At 36.3% G+C, this 21183-nt stretch overlaps 1 protein-coding gene across 1 annotated transcript in view; it reads left to right on the forward strand.

The window, feature by feature from the left end:
- Positions 1–21183, forward strand: part of USH2A (usherin) — a 373967-nt gene that overhangs the window by 83454 nt on the left and 269330 nt on the right. The window contains exons 17-20 of the mRNA XM_054280520.1: positions 257–529; positions 2790–2947; positions 4202–4346; positions 14196–14426. Of these exons, the coding sequence (XP_054136495.1) occupies positions 257–529; positions 2790–2947; positions 4202–4346; positions 14196–14426 (807 nt within the window). The remainder of the gene's footprint in view (positions 1–256; positions 530–2789; positions 2948–4201; positions 4347–14195; positions 14427–21183) is intronic.

A 21183-nucleotide genomic window follows, 5' to 3' on the forward strand; every position in this document is an offset into this window, starting at 1 on the left:
CAACACTGATTGGTTTTTTTACTCCAGAGTGGTGAGGCTTTCCTGTCTATATAATAATTTTGCATTGATATAAAACTGATGTACATGTATCTCCTATCCAGTAATATGCTTTAAAATGTTGGCATTAAAATAATTAAAATGTCACTCAAAAGTTATCTTCTCTTTATCTTAAAAGAAAAGTAAAAAGAAATTGGTACTTTAGTAGAACTCCAGATATCATTTAAATTCACTTTTTTTTCCTGGCCTTTTCCTCTAGGTATAATTATAAGATATGAACTTTACATGAGGAAAAAATTAAAATCAGCTGGCAACTTTCTTCCTCCTGAAATTCGTATTTTCCAAAGCAGTGGATGGCTCAGTCCTCAGCCAGTTGTGGAATCTCAGAATGAAAATGCCTTGGCTCCACCGCAGACCAGTACCACAGTCATTGATCTGGAGCCATTCACAGAGTATGAATTTTATGTGCTAGCAGTAAACATGGCAGGTAGCATATCTTCAGATTGGGTATCAGGACGAACAGGAGAGGCTGGTAAGCACTGGTTTGAATTTATTTGACAGAAATGAAAGGAAAATGTAGATCAACATGTATTCTTAATTTTCCATAGAAGTGTTTAATGATGGTTAACTAGGGATAAATTCCCATTTTTAACTAATTACAGATAGGTCAGATGATCTCAGACCTGAGTATGAAAAGCAAAATAATTTTCTTCACAACATAATATTGTGTTGTTGAGGAAAATAATCCATATCAATTAACCCTATATTTAAACTACAAGATTGCAAAATACACCAAGCAGTGTTTTAATTTGAAGAACTTGAAAGGGTTCCCTTTTCAGGACTATAGTGCTTGAAACTTCTGATGAGACCCCATTAGTGAGAGATGCCTCTATCCAAATTTAGGTTCAAATGAGACCATATGCCGAAGTCAATTACATGGATTTTATTTAACAGCAAATGGGAGGTGTAGAGATAGAAAGAAAGAGAAAACTCAGTGGGGAGAGAGAGTGATCAACAGAAGATAGTTACCTCCCATGGATCCAGCATTGTCCTGTTGGTCCTTCTTCACTCTGGTCTTCTCAGTGGTGATTCTGAGGTCATTCAAAATTTTTCACAATTTATACTTTTTAGCAAATAAAGGAACTAATTCTCATTGGCTGCAGAGTTCTCTTATTCTATTGATTAGAGGATTCTCTTGCTTCTAATGCTAATTTGTCTTAGTCTTTCTCTTTTTTTTTGGTGTCAGTGGGGTTCTTGGGTTGATGGGCTGTGAGTCGGTGGTCACGATCTCCCCTGATGGATTTACCTTTCACCCAGTCAGAGTTGATTTCAGCACAGTTGCCAAGTTGGCTTTTGTTGTGGCCCATAAATCTTGCATTCTTTGTGTCCACATCAGTGATACATCTTTCTTCCCAAGGTTTTTTAACCTCGGGCCGGGTCTGAGATAACATCTGGACAATAGTGCCATCTTTATCTTATCTCAAGTTCTTGCTATGGTGGCTTATCTTGCAGTCCAGGTTCCAGGTATCCAGAGAAGCATATTCAGGGTAGCTTCAGTGATTCTTGGTGTTTGCAAAAGCCATATGTCCCAATACTTGGGGTGATCTTTGTTTGGCCAGTGATATGTGTGTGGGCAGTTGCTTCTTCACACAGTTCGCTGAAGTGGGAATCTTTGTCTGGATGCTTTTAACCATAAGGAGCAAAGCAGATCTCTCATGCCCCAGGCCTGGAGTTAACACCATGCTGTCACTTCTTCTGTGTTTATCTCATGGCTAAGTCTTTTGTATTTGAGACAGCCAACTGTGCTCTTTAACTCCTTACAGCTCTTCATGGGCTTTAATAGAGGCCAAGTGTTATGATAGGGCCCCTTTCTATCAAAGCGTAACCAGTTTGCAGCCTCTTGTATTATGGCCCTTCTCTTCAGATTTTCAAAAGGGCTTTGCCATATGACATATTATTTCAAATATCAGCAATTTATTTCAATGCTTTCAGTAGAATTCTATGGTTTTCAGATTGATAAAGCCAATGGTTAACAATTAAACATCTCTCTTATGTTACTTATGCTTTTGTTTGATGCTCACTTGGAAATCATGTCCTCAGTCGTTTGCTCCAGCAAAACAGCAGGCTAAACGAATTCCTCCTTCAAAAAATGAGACTTTTTTGCTTATCTGTTCCTAAATATTATACGTTATAAAAGTGTTAAATTGTATTTGGGAAGAGGTCCATTAGTGCAGTTGTTTGTATGTAGCAGAAGTGCTGTGAGTTGGTATCCTATTATTACAGAGGAATCAGGTGGGGATTTAACTGCAGTGCAAACAATCCTTTAACAGATTTACTATGGAAGACAGGGGAACTGTTTTGTAAGAAGTGAGAGACATGTTAATTTCAAACTGGCCTAGCAAACAGAATTGCTTTTAAGATGCTGAAGTATTGAACACTTTTTGCTTTTATCAGTTTTTTCCCATGTCGCATGAAGTTCTTCTTCAAGGCCTTTTCATTTGTATGTACTTTCCTACCTGCTACAGGGGATAGGACTGTAGTGTTGATTAGTATTTCTTTGAAGACACAGGCAGGGTTTTAATCTGCATTCACAGCCAGAGTAGAAAACAGGAGAATGATGAGTGAAGTACTTATGAAAATAAGGTGAAAATTCCAGCTAGACTTGAAAATAAGGTTAGAAAGGGAAAAGAAATGATTGTCTGAAATGGTGTTTTGCAAGTACAATGAGCAAGCTTGCATTATACATATTGCTCACTTACTTTATTAATATTATTAATTTAACTTTATTTCAGCTCCAGCGTTCATGCCATCTCCATCAGTATTCCCTCTTTCCCCATATTCCCTTAATGTGTCATGGGAAAAACCTGAAGATGATATATCAAGAGGAGAAGTGATGGGGTTCAGCATCAGTTTGATGAATGAACAAAGGTCTTTGCCACCATTTTCCCAGGTATTATTGTTAGTTACATTAAGTCTTTCCTAACTGTTAATAATAAAATTGATAAAACCTGATGTCCTCTGAGGTGTTGTGATGAATTTTTCCCTGGTTTCCTGTGTGTTCTCTGATCACCTACAGGTTTGATGCAATGCTATGTACTACATCGGCATTTTAAGCTGTCTTTCTGATCTGACTTGTGTTCAGTAGCAGGCGAGATTCAAACTTAGGAGAGATGAGCTTGTGCAACAAAATTTAAATTATCCTGATACTTGTATATACTGGTTCTATATTGTTGCTGTACTTGCTAATATGCTTAAAGCCATATTGTATTGTAGGTATCTACATTTTCCTTAAAAAGGTACTTGTCTGGATGAGTTTTTGAAGTGGGGAAACCTAAAATACTGGAAAGAAACAGATTTAAAAACTCAAAATATGTGAATTTAAAATACTGTTGTAATGTTTGAGTGACTGGGTTTGGCGAACATATCATGGCATCAGTTGTAAGCTGAAAGCTGAGGAACGAACAGAAACATGATACATAATCAGAATTTGGGAGTGGATCTGGTGCTCTCATACTGTATTTCTCATTCAGAGCTGATTTTGTCCTTGGTATTACCACAGATGGGCCTCAGTTTATTTGCTTATCAGCTGGGGATACTACTGTTCTCAAGGCTGTTATAACAATACATAAATGCCAATTGCTTCTGGTCACTGGCTTGCAAGATTCTTCATGCGAAAATACATCTGAAAACAAAGATATCTAAAATGCTACAGTTTATTCAGTTCCTCTCCCATTGATAGCTTATACTGATGTTAAAGTAAAGCAGATGCAAGTGTTTGTAGGTATTTGTTATTCTCCTCCCTCCTAATGCCTGCTAATCATGTCACTCCTTCAATGGTGGTCAGATTTCACAACTTAATAGTGTCATTTTCGTCATCTCAATTGTCGCTGCACTGTTTGTAGTGATAACTGCACCACCACACAGTTTTATGAGGCAATAACTTTGTTTCCTCATTTATCCACTCAGGAACTGGCTTATTACCTCATAAAACAGTGTGATGGGAAGTATTATCACCTAAATCCCAGCTTGTTCAGACTCTCCAAAATAATCCTCTCCCTCAGTTGGTCTATTCAGGCTTTCTCACGTCTGAGTGAAGGAACCTGCAAGTTCAGAGACAAGTTTCTTATTAGTGATCATATCATCAAATGACAGGAATGAAAATATTATTAACCAACTGTTGTCTTCCAATCTGTTTGCTTTGCAGGTTTTGCATATAGCTGAGGCTCACGAGCTCTCCTACATAGCAACGGGATTAAAACCTTACAGGACGTACAACTTCACTGTTACTCTCTGCAATCAAATTGGTTGTGTAACCAGTGAGCCAGGCATGGGGCAAACTTTGGCAGCTGGTAAGGAAACAATCTGTAGCAAAGTGCAAAGCTGACACATGGTTTACTAATGAATGCCGTGATGATGGTCCTAGTTTGATGCACAGTGGCAGGGGTAGGTGTTGTATTAATACAAAGTGACTTGCTTAATTATTATTTGTTTGTTTGGACAGATTAAACCCAAAATGTTTTCAGTGGAGGTTTAAGGTACTCTACTATGGCAGTAGGATTTGTGTACTGCTCTCTCAGTTGCAAGTTATGATATGTGTGGTTTTTATTCATGTTTGTTTAAACAGTGAAGGCACGTAAATGTGTCTGCATCCACTCATTCATTGAGGATGCTAAGAAGTTGTTAATTTGTTGTTGGGGGTTTTTCAGAGTGTGTTTGCATAACAAGAAATGTAAAATGCTCCAGCTGTGTCAATGCCTTTCTTAACACATGCAGGATGAGTTGTATGTGTTAAGAGTAACATAAGTACATAGTGTCTTGTCAGAAGCAACATAGGTGCTTTGGGTCTGCTGTTTTGAAAATGTTTGTTTATTTAGCCCCTGAGATTTGAGATTTTGCTTTCTAGGTATGTATCTGCATATATATGGGAACAGTGCTAAAGAAACTGCATATGTGTTCCTGTGCACCTTAATGCATTTTCAGTCTTCAAGTTAATTTCAGTACCATTGTCATGGATTTCAAAGGTACTGCCTACAAATTTAGGGGAAAATACATATCAGTCCAGAACAGAGATGGAGAAAGCCTGCATTTCCTTTGAAGAAAGGACTGGCCTAAACTCACTTCTTGGACAGCCGGGGTTCAAGAGCGTTTTGAGAAATTTTTAGGAATATCAGCTTTACAAGTCTCTTTATTCATGGAATGAGGTAGTCAGTATGGTTCTTTAATACTATAAATACCAGCTCAAACCCATGATGTGTGACATACTGAAGAGAGCTAACCACTTAACATTGTGGTTTCCTTTTGTACAGGCATTTAAAACACGTTAGTTAATGTCACAATATTAGCTAAAATGCTTAACTAAAAATGTTAAACAAGTATAACTAAAAACGTTAAGCAATTAGTGTTGTCATATGGATGTTGTGATGATGATCTTTGCAATTACCTCTCTCATGTAATTTTGTCTCACATATTGGGAATTTTCTGCTGAAGTGATATTTAAAGTGTTGGGATATTGCCTCTAGTCTGTCCTCAGTTCTTCATGTCTATTTATTTCATTGCCTTTCCATTTTTTTTCCAAGTGGAAGGCTCTTCTCTTATACAGAGCCTCCTACTTGTATAACTATGACTTTATCCTATTCCACACAGCCATGAGGAACAATGTTCCAGTCTATGCTGATAACCATGGAAACAGATATTGTCTAAACAGCACACCTTATTACTACAAATGATCCAACTTTGCATTTATACATTTATTAAAAGATTCAGGAACAATAGCTTAGTTATGCTTGACAGCTTGTTTATGACCATCTCCTCCCTGGTTGTGTTAATACTCAGAGACCTATCACATTAGAGAAGACAGGAGAATACAAAATAGCATAACAGGCATGTCCCCATTTATTAGCTGTTTTGTGGTGAAGCCTTTTCTTGTTTATTGTTGTAAGCCTTGAAAGAAAAGAATCAGTGCTGTATTGTGTTCTTTTTATTTTGTATTTAAAGCATGTTATTGCAATGTGTTAAATTTTGGCAAACTGAAAAATGAAAAACTTACATTTTGCAAGCAATTTGCATGTGTCTTCCACAAGTCACATTTTTTGTTTTGCTCCTGAAGATATTTATTTCATCCTATCCATGCAGGGGGGTTTTTGTGTGTGGTTTTTTTGGTTGTTGGTGTGAGATTTGGTTTTTTTTTTCTTTTCTTTTTGTGTATGTGCACGTTTCCTTCCATGAGGTTCTGTAAAACTGTGTTTCCAAAGACAATTTAAAAGAAGCACTACTTATGTGATAGCAATCAAAGGGTGTTAAAACTTGAAACGGAATTGGGAAAACCAATCCCTGGCATTTGTAAAACTAGATAATCAAGTCTTAGTCCATTTCTATCCTTTCTTTTTTTGTCATTGAGATGTGCAAAATGAAATTAAAATTGTATTTCTAGGATTGATGGGGAGTTCTTTTTTATGGAGGAATGTCTCCCTGGCAAAGAGACAGCATAGCTGGCTGGATGCCAGTCCCCCTCCATGCCCTGGCAAAGGCAGCCTTTTGGAGGAAGTCTTGACTGAAATGTGTTCCAGCATGATGGTCCCCTTGCATCGTAACAAAATCCAGGAGCTTTCAATTGTGTTTCAAGTCAGGCTAGAGGTTATACTAAATTGGACTAATTCTTCTCCTCTGATCCTCAGGAGGGGGAGCAGAAGGATAATGGAAAACCATGTCCACTCACCTTTATGTATGGCATGTTCTAGGTTTATCACATGCAACATTTCAATCAATAGGTATCTTGATGGCTATGATTTTGGCATGTCCAACAGATGTGTATTAGGAAGGGGGTTCTTTAGAAGTTGCCAATGGCTTCTAAAATTTGCCACTAGAAGTCTCAAGTAATTTTTAAGCTTTGTTCAGATCCATTAGGGTAATTTGAAGTCTAGTTATAAAAAATATACGTTTTAAAAGCTAATCTCTTTCTCTGAAGACTTATGTTTGTTTTTTTTTCTTTTTTAGTTTGGTGGGGCTTTTTTCCTTAATACATTGTCAGACAGAAAAGGAAAACAAAGGGAGAAACAGGGCAAGAAATACCTAGAAACAAAATTATTGAGGAAGAAAAGTAAGGGGTTTTGAGATAGGATTGAAATGATAAAAAAAAAGAGACTACTTCACACAGGAGCAGAATTTAAGGATAGCACCCAAGAGGGCTGAAGCATCAGGAAAAGTCTGCTGAAGTCTCTTGGACTGTGACTGGGTAAAATCCAGAAGCAAACTTAATGAATGGATTAATTCTAACTTGGTTCAATTAGGCATCTTTACTGGGAATATCTCATGTGTAGCTTTGCAGGAGTAGAGTGAAAGAAAACTCAAATTGTCTCTATGCCCTTGTGTCTGTCAGACTGGCAAAAATCATTCCTCCTCCAATACATATACCCACAATGTCTGTAAATGGTAATAAAGAAGACAAATCAGAAGAATGGGAGGGGAGAGTGTGAGAAAACAAAGTTTGCTAGGAATGGAGTTATTTTATAAAAAGGCTGAGTGTTACAAATGCAAATGAAGCCGGGGGGTGAGCTAAATAAAAGAGCAGTTATGCCTGGTGCTCCAAGAATGGTAAAAATTGTTGGAACATCAGTGTTAGCATAAATGCAGTATTGGGATGAAAGATCAAAATAAGTGTAGAAAGGTAATAGAAGAGAATTACCCATCCCTGTTACCTTCAAAGAGAAGGTGACTGGACTGAAAGAGAACCTAAATTTGATCTGTACTGATACAAATACATAAATAGCAGACTTTTATATATGCAGTTAAGTGTTTCATACTTTTAAATCCATCTTTTAAATCATAAATGAAGCAGCTGCAGCTTCCACAATCCTTGTGGAATTTGAAACACTTTTATGCACTGCAATATTCTGCTCATGCTATTGAAATCCTTGGCTCATAGATGAGGAAAAGTTCATTGTTGAAATTTTATTTGAAAATTTGAAATCCAGTTTGAACTTTGCTTTAGTCTGTGCTATCACAAGATCAGCAAGTGGATCTGCATATATGTAACTGAGAGCAATATTAGACAATAATTACACATTTTTAAACTCAATACATAGAGCAAAGTTTTCCTTTATTCTTCTCTCTGGGTTCTGCCATGTTCAAATTCCTGTTTGTTTTTGAGAATGACATTCAGTCTGTTGTTTTTACTATGTCTTAGGCTTTTTCTTTTTTTTAATTTCAAAAGCATGTTTTGTTGCATGGTTTTCTCTCATTTCAGGATTCTGAAATGGTACCTATAGAACTTAACTAGCTGGTACCAGTGAGAGACCTGATCCTTTGAAAGTTAATTTTTGTAACAATGTGTCTGCATGAAATTAGGAATTACCGACACAAAACGTGCATGTTTTCAAAATTTTTCAGAGGCAGAGAAATGCCATTTTATTCCTATAATTTTCTATCATTTCAGCAGGATGAAATTAGCCATGTGAATACTTGGACCAGTACAATTGCTTACGCTACTGATCTCAAATCATATAGTCAGAGGTTGCCTTAAACAGTCTATACAGCTGTGTTTCATGAGCTGCTGTGTGACTAAGCTTACTTCTTGTAATTAAGTTCACCTTTCCTTTGCCCTTAATTAAAAAAAAATTCATTTAAAAAGCACTTTTTAAGACATAGCAAAGTATTTGATTTGTGATTGCTGCCATTTACCCAGCACATTGTATTCCTGATCTTTTGGTTTTGATGGCAATTACAAGGTCCAGAAGCTAATTTTGTAGGAGATATTCTTCCAGCACCAGCTGCATCTGGCTTCTTGGCAGACTTCTCAACCAGTTGTATTTGGGGCTTTGGAGTTGCCTCTGGGTTTGCTGGGGTGATTCTGGGCTGTCTTACACTCCGTGTTGTTTTATTTTTGATTACCCTTTTAATCTGAGTTATTTGTCCATTTTTTCCCATTTTTTCCATTCATGGATAAGGTCCGGTGCAGACCCTTTTCAAAAGCCTCATTTGTTAATGTCTGTCATAAATGGCTTTTCTACAAAAGGCTATGCCTCAATTTTAAAATCACCAGTACCCATTAATCAGGTAGTAAGAAATGTATAGTTTCCTTTGTTACAGAAAAGAAATACGAGGGCCATTTGCTGCTGGCCTGGAAACACAGATTGTTTTGCATGCATGTACATAAGTCTCTTCATCGTGAATAAGACCCAAAGTGATTAAACAAGCACTCTTAATATGTTAATTTATAATTTTAATTACAACAATCTTGTATATATAGTCATTAGTGAATACTAATATAAATATTTTTCTACCTTTTTATTCATAATGCATAAACCAATCATCCAGTTACTTCTCGGCAGTTGCCTGTTTCCGTTTCATAATACAATCTTTGTTCTTAGTTATGAATGCATTTTGTTCATTCCTGTCTTGAATAATCCCTCATTAAGCTAGTCACTTTCTGCTCCATGCTAAAAAGGAAAAATTATCATGCAAATGTGGCATGCCATATTAAAAAGCACATTACCAAACACTTTTGTTGCTGTCCTTCAATTAGTTTCCCTTCTTTGAATTTAATTTCATTTGTTGTTAAACTACTGACTTGATGTATGGACTCATGAATTTGAGGCTGCTGCCAAGAATGTAGCAGGAAAAAAAATCAAAGCCTCTTCAGAAAGCTACAGAGGCAAAGCTGAAATGAATTTGCTTCACCTTTGACAAGAACACTTGAGCAGCACTGGAATCCTCTGATGATTCAGCTTGGCTAATTATCCAATTATTTATTCCAAGAATAAAGACGCTGTTTTACAATTAGAAAAGTGTAAAGTAATCTGAGAAATTTCATAATGACAGATGACTTAAGTAACTTCTGAGATAAATAGAATCTGCTCAAACTTGTCTTGCCAAGTGTTCAAGCTGTAGTTAAACTGCTCTTTGAGTTTCAGGGAATCAGTAGGGAGTTAAAAGTTATTTGTTTCTTCTCCCCCACCAACCACATATTATGCCATAAAATAGCTCAAAACAGCTCAGTTTATTCTTTTCCTCTCTGTCAAATTTGCAATATTTTAAAGCTATGTTTAAGTTGCATTCCTCTTGATTAAAAGCTTTTGGTTCAAAGCAATACTTTTTAATTGCCTAATAATATAAGTCAGTTCTTAGGAAAGAACCGTGCATTTAGGAGTTCATTTGCAATATAACTGAAAAATTCATTGCATGGCAGTAAAACAATTTACTGTTAATTACAAGGAGAAGAATTTGCTGTACCATGCTCACAGATTGCCATGAATCATGCAGCACTCCTAGAGATTTATAACAGATGTGTAAGTGGGATGAATTAGCAGGGTTTAATAACAGAGACACAAATCATGCAGACTTCAAGGAGCTTTAATTGATATACTAGAATGTGACGGGCATGAATCACTCAGCCATTCAACAGCACTGTAACATATGGTCAGCTCAATATGCTGCATCTTAAATCGGTTGGTGAGTCGTTGGTTGTCCCATATGGTGGAAGCAATATATTTTTCATGATTTTCAAAAAATACAGTGGATTACATCTTTTTTAAAAGAAATATGATTGCAACATATCCATGTTACTAAATTTCCTTTTGATGTCTGTTGTGGATGGGTTTTATTCTTTTATTTTGGGAAGGAACCCAAAATGGACTCTAAAGAATTTCCTATTACTCAAAATATTGTCGGAAGATGTAGGTATTATTGTTTGACTCATTTGCTGTTGAAATGACTGATACCATTGTGAGTCCAGAAAAGGAGAACATACCCGAAATGCAATGGCAAACTCAAGGTCCTCTGGACTAATTACTGGAATCAAAAATTAAATGCATGACCCATAGTGAGATGTGCAGTTTTACATGCAAGTTAAACTCCAGTATGAGAAGAAAAAGATATTTTCTGTAACTGTTTTCCTTGAATTTGGCAATTTTTCTCTTTTATTTTGTATGTATGCATTTGGGATTCAACAGTTAAAAATGGTAGACTTTTTATTGATTTACCTTCCTGAACCTTTCAGTGTCTACTTCAGGATTTTGGTGGAAGAGTACACAAATACCTACCTACAGTAAGCTGTGCAGAAGTTACTCAAACATATGTAAGCCTGTAAAATTTAACCACAGTATAAATATGTTATTCCTGGGACAAGAATCTGGCAGAGTATTGAAAAGCTTTAGCAGTTGTATTAGTAAACCTGACAGACTTGAGAAAGGAGTATTGTATCCTTAGAACCATGGCTGCCAGAATTTAATGTCAACAATTAAAATTTATTTTGATCCTTACCTAGTGTTTATTACTGTTTGTATACACAACAGACCTTACTAATACAGAGATGCACTATTAGATGGAATTACCATCTGTTCAGAGTGAAATGCTGGCATCTGTCTTCGAGCCTAAAACTAAAATGATATTATTTCAAACAAAACAAAATTAACTGCTCTTTACTTACCAACTTCATTTTTGTGTACACGTGTGTGCATAAACACATGGGAAAGGCTTGTTTGTAATGACCTGTGTAGCAACATCTATATTTAGATATATGACTTCAACATAAGCTGTATGGACCATCTGTCTTTATTGGTCTTTTCTGTGCCCTCTGCTACACAATGGCATGCAGCAATCATGGGCTTTTAAATACTGTTTTAGCCTTATAATATATTAAATATGTATTATATAGCAGGACATTAAAACTACATAATTAAAATACACAAAAATGTGACTTTGAATCCACTAAAATGCAGTATGCTCATTATTTTGACAGATGTGTCTTAACAGAACGTGACTAAAAAAAATTAAATAGGTGAAATTATGCTCCATTCATCTTTCAGAAAGTAGCTACAGGTACCACAGTGACACCTTTAGGAAAATACATACTGAATCTTTTAATGTTGAATATTTTTAATTTCAGCATTTAGTACCCTGCTGGGCTAGTGCTACAGATTTATTTCAAGATCTTCTGTTTTTGTGTGCAGTTGGTTTTTCTGTTTGGATTTTTTTGTTATTTTTGTTTTTAAATACTTATGTAACCTATTATGTACAGTTTTTATGTGCTGATGTGTTGTCTTGATGCACAAGAATTCTCAAGCATCAGGGAGACTGTAGTTTAAATACTAGTGCTATAGCAAGGATGTTACTTTCTGAAAGGGTAGTCTTGTGTTCCATATATCACAAAATAATAAATTGTGTCATGCCAGTGTTTAATGCGTGTACACAGTGCATTAACTGTAACTGTAGTACATTTATTTGTGCTAGAGGAGACTGGAAAATGATTAAAAAATCAATACTTCCCTGTCAGAGAAGCAAGTGTTACGATGCATTTAAGTAGTTAATTGCATAAGCCCCATAAAAGCTTCAGGTTTGGGTATCAGAGATGCCATAATTATGGTCCAAGTAACTGCCATTTATTAATACTAGACTTTAAAGGAAGATGTAGTTATTGTCATGAATGCTAGTCAGCTGTATGCATTTTAAAAATAATGAATTGTAGCATTTCTGTTTTGCCATCAGTAATCTGAACTGGAGGGCTCAACCTCTTCGGTTTGCATTTAAAATGCTGACGTAGGCTGGTTCCCTCAGAGGTGAAGTTTTGATTGTTAAACCATGTTTTCTATTTAAACTTGTGCATTAATACCACAATTCATTAGTGCTGTGCCCTACTTATGCAGGCAAGCTTATGACCTCACACTGCATTTCTTCAATTTTGACATTGTAAATTTCTACCATCGCATGAGATACTAATTAGATTGTGAAGTCATAAATGATACCTAAGCAGGAATTTACAGCACATAGTGCCTTTGGCAGTTTCCCAGTTCCCCCACTCCTTGCTTTCTCCAAGAAGACTATCTGTCAAGTTATGGGGCGTGGGGGACAAAGAAAAAGAAAAAATAAAGAAGTAATATACTACTGGCAAATAGGAAAAATGAAAAATGTGTTAATGATCTTGGAAATGCAGGAATGTTTTAAAAGATGTTATTAATTAATTTTAAATGAAGCAATCTCTCCTTCTCTAAAGAACTCATGCTATGTACAATGCTGGGCTGTGAAGTAATGTGTCAGATTTTGAAGGCCCATATTTTAATTCAGGTTTTATTGTTCTTGAAAGGCGTTTATTGCGCTTTACTGTGTCATTATGGGAACAAGTAATTTTTACAAGTTGTCATTGTATTTCACTTCCTGGGCACAAGTGAAGTTGTTCCTGTTGTTAAATCCTTCTCTTTACTGGGGAAAGAAGGGTGAGAAAAAAGCAGGATAAGATGTAAATAGATTCTGTACGTAGGAAAGTGTTCTCATACTTCTCCAGGTGATGCCTTCTGTTGTTTCAGGGATGGTCCATTTCTTTCTACCTGTAGGACCGTCATTATCCAAACAGGTCATGCTGCCCTCCAGTGGCTTACTGTACATCCTTTTATTAAAAAATTGAATAATTGTAGTTAATAACTCGGCTATAGAGTAGCTAATGCTATCAGAGTGTTTAAAAGAATATCACAGTATTGGGTTTAACAGTAGGAGGATCATCCTATAATGTAAAACTATCTTATGCTGCTACCTTTGTGGAAGCAGTCTTGTTTGAAGTCCTGGTGTGCACCAGAATTGATGGAGAAAAATTAGAGAGGGTTGTTTTCTTGATGTGAGCAATTATCTGAAGACAAGTTGCTGTCTCGTGTGCACATCGTGAGAACAACCTGAAGGGTCTGCAGGACTGTGGAGAGAGAGCTGTTCTGCTCCTCTTGGTGAGGGTAAGTCCAGTGACAAAAGACCCCTGTTGTCATGTACCACGCTGAGATGTAACAAGAGTTATGACTGCTCAAATTTTCCTTTGGTCGTTCGCTCACATCCCCTTGTGAAAGTCATACAGATACACATTTACAGGAACTTTGACATGTGGGGCCCATCAAGGAAGGAAGGAATCCAAATATACTTTTTATGAAGATGTTGATTAATATTCTCAAAGATTACAAATAAAAATATTTTAGATATAATTATAGAGACATATGTCTAAGGCCTGAATAAATAAAGTATTTCTTGTGCAACTGAAAGTGTCTCATAAAGATTAAGAATGTTTTTTGAGGGTTTTTTCCCTCTCCTAATTAAGCTTCTTTGGATATCTGTGTTTATTCTTAAGATCAGAAATTAAACAGGATGTTTTGTAAAAATTGTTATGTGCAAAAAATAATTCCCCAAGTGTTATGGACAGTGATACCTAGATAACTTTTTTTTGTCCACAGCTCCAAGAAAACTTAGTGCCCCTCGTGTTGAAGGCATAAACAGCACAACAGTAAAGATAATTTGGGATGAACCTGAAGAGCTTAATGGGCCTTCTCCCATCTACCAGGTGGAAAGGATGGATTCATCTTTAGCTGCAATGAATATAGAAGTAACAAAAGGGATCCGTTTCCCAGGAAATGGGTATTACAGATTTGCGAGTTCCACTCTCCCCACCAATACCTACTTTACAGGTAAATGGGTTTAAATTACTTTAAAATGTACTAATTGAACTCGGCATTCATTTTACCATTTAGTATCATGTTCTGTAAAGCTTAAATGTTAAAGTAGGTAAGTTCTAATTTATTAAAATAATGTAATAATTAATGATGGGCTATTTTGATTCTCACTTAAAAAGGCTGTGGAAATCACTGGACATGTGGGATTTTTATTACTTCATGTTTGGACAGAGAGATGTACATGACAGTGATGCTGCTGCATATTTGACTTGGCTTTGCATTGTAAATATAAGATTTTATTTATTATTCTGGGATAAAAAGTTTCTAATTAATTTGCTGTGAGTGCTAAGATGTGTTTTGTTTAGTACATTTTTGAGGGCTCCTGGGGCTGCATAAGCGCTCAAAAAGCTCTCTCTTCCAGTTTCAGAGCATTTGTGTTGCGATCCTGTTTGTTTTGTTAAGGAAAGAGAAAAGCCTGCTACTCTCACAGAATTCCACTGTTTCTGGGCCTTTGAGTATTCTCTCTTTTTTCTTGATTAGTTATTTTACTTTAGAAAAATGAGATTTTCAGATTGAAGCAGACCTATGACCTATTTCTGTATTCTCACCATTTGCTGATATCTTGAATTCTGGGGTAAAGCAAAGATGCAGACAGTATGTTTTTTTTCAGAAATTAACCTGACAGCACATTTGAGATGTTGTAGCAGTCTGTAAGTGAAATCTTGCATTTGCCTGCATGAACTATGAGTGTTTAAAAGAAGAAATAACAGAGTTGAAGATTTAAAAAAAAAAGTATGAAAGACATGTGTGCACATATATTTATCTCAGGCCATGAGAATGACAGCAGGAAGGGGAAATCCAAAAGGAATCTGGGTGACTGTAAGAGCAAGAATTAGCTAGCACACTGATGATGCTGGGGCCGCACCAGTGACACAACTTAACATGGTACTTGTTTGTTCAGCGAGAGAAAGGCTGCAAAAACTATGCAGCACTCTTGGCACAAAAAAGAATGCTGGAGCTTTGAAGAGCACTCAGCTGTTTCTTCAAAGAAGACACTCCTTGTCTTCACCATGGGTATAATTCTGGCAAGAATATTCGAGCACTTGGTACTTGCAAATGTGTATGTGCAATTTCAAGTTTTGTCTAAAACAGAAATCAGCTTTTTGCTTCTCTATGATCACTTGGTGAATCTGACTTAAAAAAAAAGTTGAAGATGCCTTCACTTTTTTTTTTTTTAGCTAGGCGCTTACTTGACTGATGAATAATAATAAAAAGTGATAATGTGTTTGTTAAATATTGACACTGTGTTGACTGGCACAACCTGTCTCTATGTGGGAATCTGTAGGAACAGCTGTTGAACTCCTTTCCTCATCTAAATTGCCCAATGTTTTCCTCACTTCAGTTTGCACCCTTTACTGTATATTTAGAAAAAAACCTTTTGATGTGTTGTTTGACCCCTTTGATATGTCTTTTGTTGTCAGTTGTGACTATTTTTAACCAAGCAAGCCCAACACCAGTCTACCCAAGTTTTGATTCACTCTGGGGTTTAGTTCTACTCCATAAGCTGAGACTGATGCCTCGAGTAAAGTTTATTGTGATGGCCAAGATGATTTGAGAGAGTTTGGACAGGCAGGTTAGAAGATCTTAAAATAAAGCTCCCTTCATATTGGCAGGTGATGGCTGATAATGCTGTATGGATAAATATAATTCATCGTAGCTTTGGATTATGTTCTCTTCTACCAGCTATTAGTCAGGGTGTTTGGAAACAACCTGGAACTAAAACACACTAAGCAATTTGTCCAGACATCTGCTAGTAATGACTGACAATCAGATTAAATCAGTCTACGCTTGGTACCTAAAAATGTGTAGTTCAGGTTTGGTAACTCAATAAAGACTTTAAGAAATATATATCTGGGTTTTTCTTAGTAGGTCATCTGTCCTTCTTCCAAAACATGATGGAGGGGAAAATGATGGCAAATCCAGGAGAGTTTAGAAAGACAGACACTTAAGGGGATGAAAAATATTCTTTAACTGCACTCTGCAGTTGTTTTGTTGTTGAGACCCTCTCTTATGACCCATTTCTGAAGACAAGCAGCTGGCAATTGTGCTTTATGGATGGAACAGCTTTAGTGTGCATGCAGCTGTGTACATTTTTGACACAAAAGTGTGCCAGCTTGTACGTGTCAGTCAGCAGACAGATACTTCTTGGTGCATCTGGGATCTCCCACTGTTAATCCAGAAAAAGATTGATCAGTTTATTCATTGCTAATAAATGCAGTTGTCCTCACTACCTTCCTGGCTGGTCTTACCGTCCATGGTGCAAGTATTAGGGGCAGATGTATTTTCTGGGAAATTTTCCAAAATCATCTTTAAAAAAATAAAAGTTATTCAATAAACACTGGCTATGCTAAGCAGTGTCCTGTCTGTAACAAAGCCTCCAGCTGCGCAGGAAGGTGTGTTCTGAGTACACATTAGATGAGAGGAAATCAAGTAAAAAGACTTTTTCTGCTCATATTGTCTACATGCAACTTTATAGCTGTTCAAAATGTGAAGTGTTTTAGCCATGTATAATGTCATTTCCCAAATGATGCAGACTTGATTTTTAGTAGTTATTTGCATTCCTTGAAGTTCTTAGATACAACAGCATTTGTTGTATCTAAGTGTTCTTGTTTTAGTGAAGGAACTTATACATCTCCCATCACTCTGAAAATTGAAGTATTTAGGTGTTTATCTCCATATCTTCATGAGGACAACCAAGTGGTATGATTTAACTAATGGGGAGCTGAAGTTCAGATTCTACTTAATGCGGGACTTTATACTTAAAAGGACCTCTAGAATTGGCTAGGAGGTTTTACAAATTAGTTCTTTTGTGTGGTTTGCTTTTATTGGTCCAGCTTGTGTGCTGTGGCTGTGAGTCTGGAGTAAGAATGCTGTAGTACCACTGCTGTGTTTGCCTTTCTGGTTCTCTTGTCATCAAGAGAAGTAATATCTATTTTATACAGGGTATAGAAGTAGCAAGCTTGGAGTTCAAATGTCATTCCTCTTGGAGGCTACTTGTTTTAAAACAAAATTATTCATATAATATTGATCAAAATGCAGTGTACTCTGAAGAAAGTTTTGTGTTTGGCCTTGCTTTGATTCCAAGTTTCCTGAATTAGGATGCACTTAAAAAAAAGAAGTATGTCTTGCCTGGACTATGTAATCTTTGCTAACCTCTACATGATGCCTGTTCAGCTCTTTAATAATTAGAAAAAACTGAATGAGGTAAGATGTTAATATATTAAGCATTACAAGGAGAACTTTTTTTTACAATGACGTTTTTAGTGTTGTAAAGTGGTCTTAAAAATGTGTATTTAAAAAAATATTGATATCTGTGCTAGTGTTTTTACTGCCAGATTCTGGCTCGGATACACAGACATTTCTCAGAGTGGAGGATCTTTCCAGTAACGATGTTTCTTAATGAGTTTGCCATGGAACACTGCACAAGCAGCGTTTACATTTGTTCTGAGCAGAGGAGCTGAGAGTGGCTGTGACCATTCAGTGTTGGATCTCCCCATAGCTCTTCATCACAGGGAACTCTCTTTGCAGTAATGTAAAACAAATTCCACTCCACGGGATCTTGAGCAAACGTTTGATTCTTAGTCAACGGGGCAGATATTTTCATTAGTTTGTGGAGCCAAATAAACAGACCTTTCCCAGCATCCCAACAGAACTTAAGGGGATGCATTATGACTGAATACCAAGAAAATGAACAGGATTAGACATTCTAAAACAATGTAAGAGGGGAGGCCAAAGAAAATGGTGTAGTTTAGAATAATGAAGACTAAAAGGAGACATGATAACAGTGTTAAAATATATAAAAATGTGTAGTTTAAAAGAAGAGAATGAACTTTTTTGTGTTTACTGTGAGTAAAGCAGCAATACACTCATAATAAGCTTAAAATACAGCAAGGTAGATTGTCTTTTTTTTCTAAAAGATTCAAGCTAGCTGAGCAAAAGAATTCATTGTTGTGAGAAAGAAATGAAAGCCTGACACTGCAGATTTTAAAGAACAGTTGGATGAACATTTGTCAGGAATAACCTGGCTAAAATTGATTCTGCTTTGGAGTAAGTGGATTGTTTCTGTGACCTCTGAGAATGTTTTCCAAACACATATCCTATTATAAAGTCAGACTAACCCAGTGAAACTGGGAAAGATGTTCATTTCACCAAATAACTTTTAGTAGGAAAGAGATGCCTTTTTTTTCCTGATTGACAATTTCCTTTGTAGAGGGAAGGTTGTATGAGTTGAAAAAATTTTGCTTCTATTTTATTTTTCTTCTTTAGGTATTTTCTAGCATTTCTTTATACAACTAATGATTTGAGATCATTAGAAATTAATTTTAATCACTAATTCAGAATAAGGTAATAGAGTGTTGAAGAGAAATAATCTAGTCTTCCTGCTCATATTGAGTCCAGCTAGACCTGTTTTGGGCTTTGTCTGCTTCTTTTCTCCATATGTAACTAAGTTTCCAAATATTATTCCAGTTTCCAGTTTGACCTGTCTTTTGTTTTATTTTTCTCCCTTATATCTATGCAAAATGTTCTGCATATGATCTCATGTCCATTGCCTCTTATTCTGTCACTGCAGAGGTCCAGAAAAGTGTGGCTTCATCTTCTTTATATCCTTTGGGGAGGTAATTGAAGAAGGCAGTAATTGCCTCCATTCTTCCATGCTTAAGACTAAACAAACCCTATTCTCTTAGCCTCTTGTTCAATGTCATTTGGCCTCCTGATTGTCATGGTGCCTTTTATATTTTTGTGGGGTTTTTTTTTTCTATTTTATTTTATTGTATTTTAATTTTTTTTTCTTTATTTTTAAAAAATTATTTATTTATTACTTTTTATTTTAATGCCAGCGTACCCAAAACCACACTGTAAGACTTGCATTTGCCTCTGCTGGATTTCACAAGGTTTCTGCCAGCCCATTTCTCCAGCCTGCTAAGGTTTCTCTGTGTTGCAGTGTATCCACTGCAGCCCTTAATTTTATTTTTTTAATTGCCTCCAAACTTTTTGACAGCACACTTCATCCCATCACCTGGGATCCATTTTAATGAATAGAAATGTTAAACAGAATTGGTCCCAGTTTCTTGTAAATGCTGCCCACCGGGCTTTGTGCCACTTGTCACAAACCTTTGAGTCCTGCTGTTTAGCCAGTTTTTTTACTCACTTTTATAGTCCTCCTGTGGTCCATCTATTTCTCCAGATTGATGGCAAGGATTCCCTAATCTATAGACAAAACTTTATAGCAAATGCAGTTAAATTTGTTTGCTTCAGTCTTATACCAAAGTAATGGAGAGAAAGAAAGAGGAGAGAAACCCGACCTTTTTGCTTAGTTTGGCTTTATGTATTTTTTGTCACTCTGCTGGCATTTTTTCCTTTCTTAGCTTTTGAAGAATCAGCCTTTTTATTTCATTACATTGAACTGAAGAAAGTAAACAAGATTTTCTGAGGGAGAAACTGTTGCAAAAGAAATTCTTACTCCACTCTTTTGAATACTCTGAGAGAAAGAAAAAGCGCACCTTTGTTTTGCGGACTTGAAGAACATACTCTTTGTCAGGGAACCTTTAATATTGCCAATCATTTTTCAGAGTTTTATATTAAATCATACACTAAAAAGCTCTTGGAGAACTCACATTTTGTTGTGTCCTTTCCGTCTAGGTTGTTGCCACAGGACTTGTCCTTAGAAATGCTTTTAATTTTTATGCCAGCTTCTTATATTTTCTCCTCTTGTCTTCACAAAAGAATGATTTGAACCCGCATCTTCATCTTTGGAAGAAAGATAAAGATCTTCTATATCACCGTCAAGTGGCTGGCTTCAGTAAGAAAGGGAACCATCCTTTTTTCTGCCTGAGAACTGTTTGCACAAAGATTTTAGGTAGAATTTTATCTTAGTACTTAAAATGAATTCAGAGTTTCATCTTGAAAAACACATTCCTTCCTTTCTTCCTTTTGAATCCCAAGAAGCCTAAAGATAGGGAGGGAGAGAGGAGCTGCATATAGAGAAAAAGGAGTGATCTGGCACAACAAAGTGAACTCTGCTGCTTTATGAACAAAACAACTTAAAACATTTTTGAACATGCACAACAGGGACTTAGGCAACAAATAAGCCAAGCTGATGCTGACCTTGCCAGTGTTACAGGGGTAATATTTTCACTGAGATGAACTGGTTTTTTAGGCACAGACATACTTTCTGTAGGTATGAAGTCGCTGCTTTCACTTCCTTTTTCTTTTTTTTCATTTGTAGCCACCACAGAAAAGAAGAAGAAAAAAGAATCTCACCTTGTGTATTATTTTTCATATTTACCTCTTGTACTGTAACAGATCAACTATGCAGCATGAACTTTGGGCTTACAAGGGCAGTATGTTGGGGTTTTTTCTGCATTTTTGTGCCTTTAGTGATAAAGTAGATTTTTGCCAGTGTTGTGCATTCTACACTGCATGGTTAAAACCGGTTTTTTCTCCTTGTGCATGGTAACTTTTAGAGAACACAGTAGAGTTGTACCAGGGAAGTTGTAAAAGCAGGAGCTTTCCCATTATTACATCAACCTGCCAGTGGAAAGACCCTTTCATAGACTAGATCATGGTTTTACCTGTCTGTGCAAAAACCAGTTACAGAATTGGATCTGTTGATTGTCATGAACACACAAGATGACTGTACTTTTTAAAAGAGCAGTTCTTCCCTTTTGTCACAACTCTAGTTGGACTTTTGCTAATTTTGTGCAAACGTGAT

The sequence above is a fragment of the Melozone crissalis genome, unplaced genomic scaffold, assembly GCF_028551555.1.
Source record: "Melozone crissalis strain CALT ecotype California unplaced genomic scaffold, PUWL_Pcris_2 ptg000027l_1, whole genome shotgun sequence".
Lineage (NCBI taxonomy): Eukaryota > Metazoa > Chordata > Aves > Passeriformes > Passerellidae > Melozone > Melozone crissalis.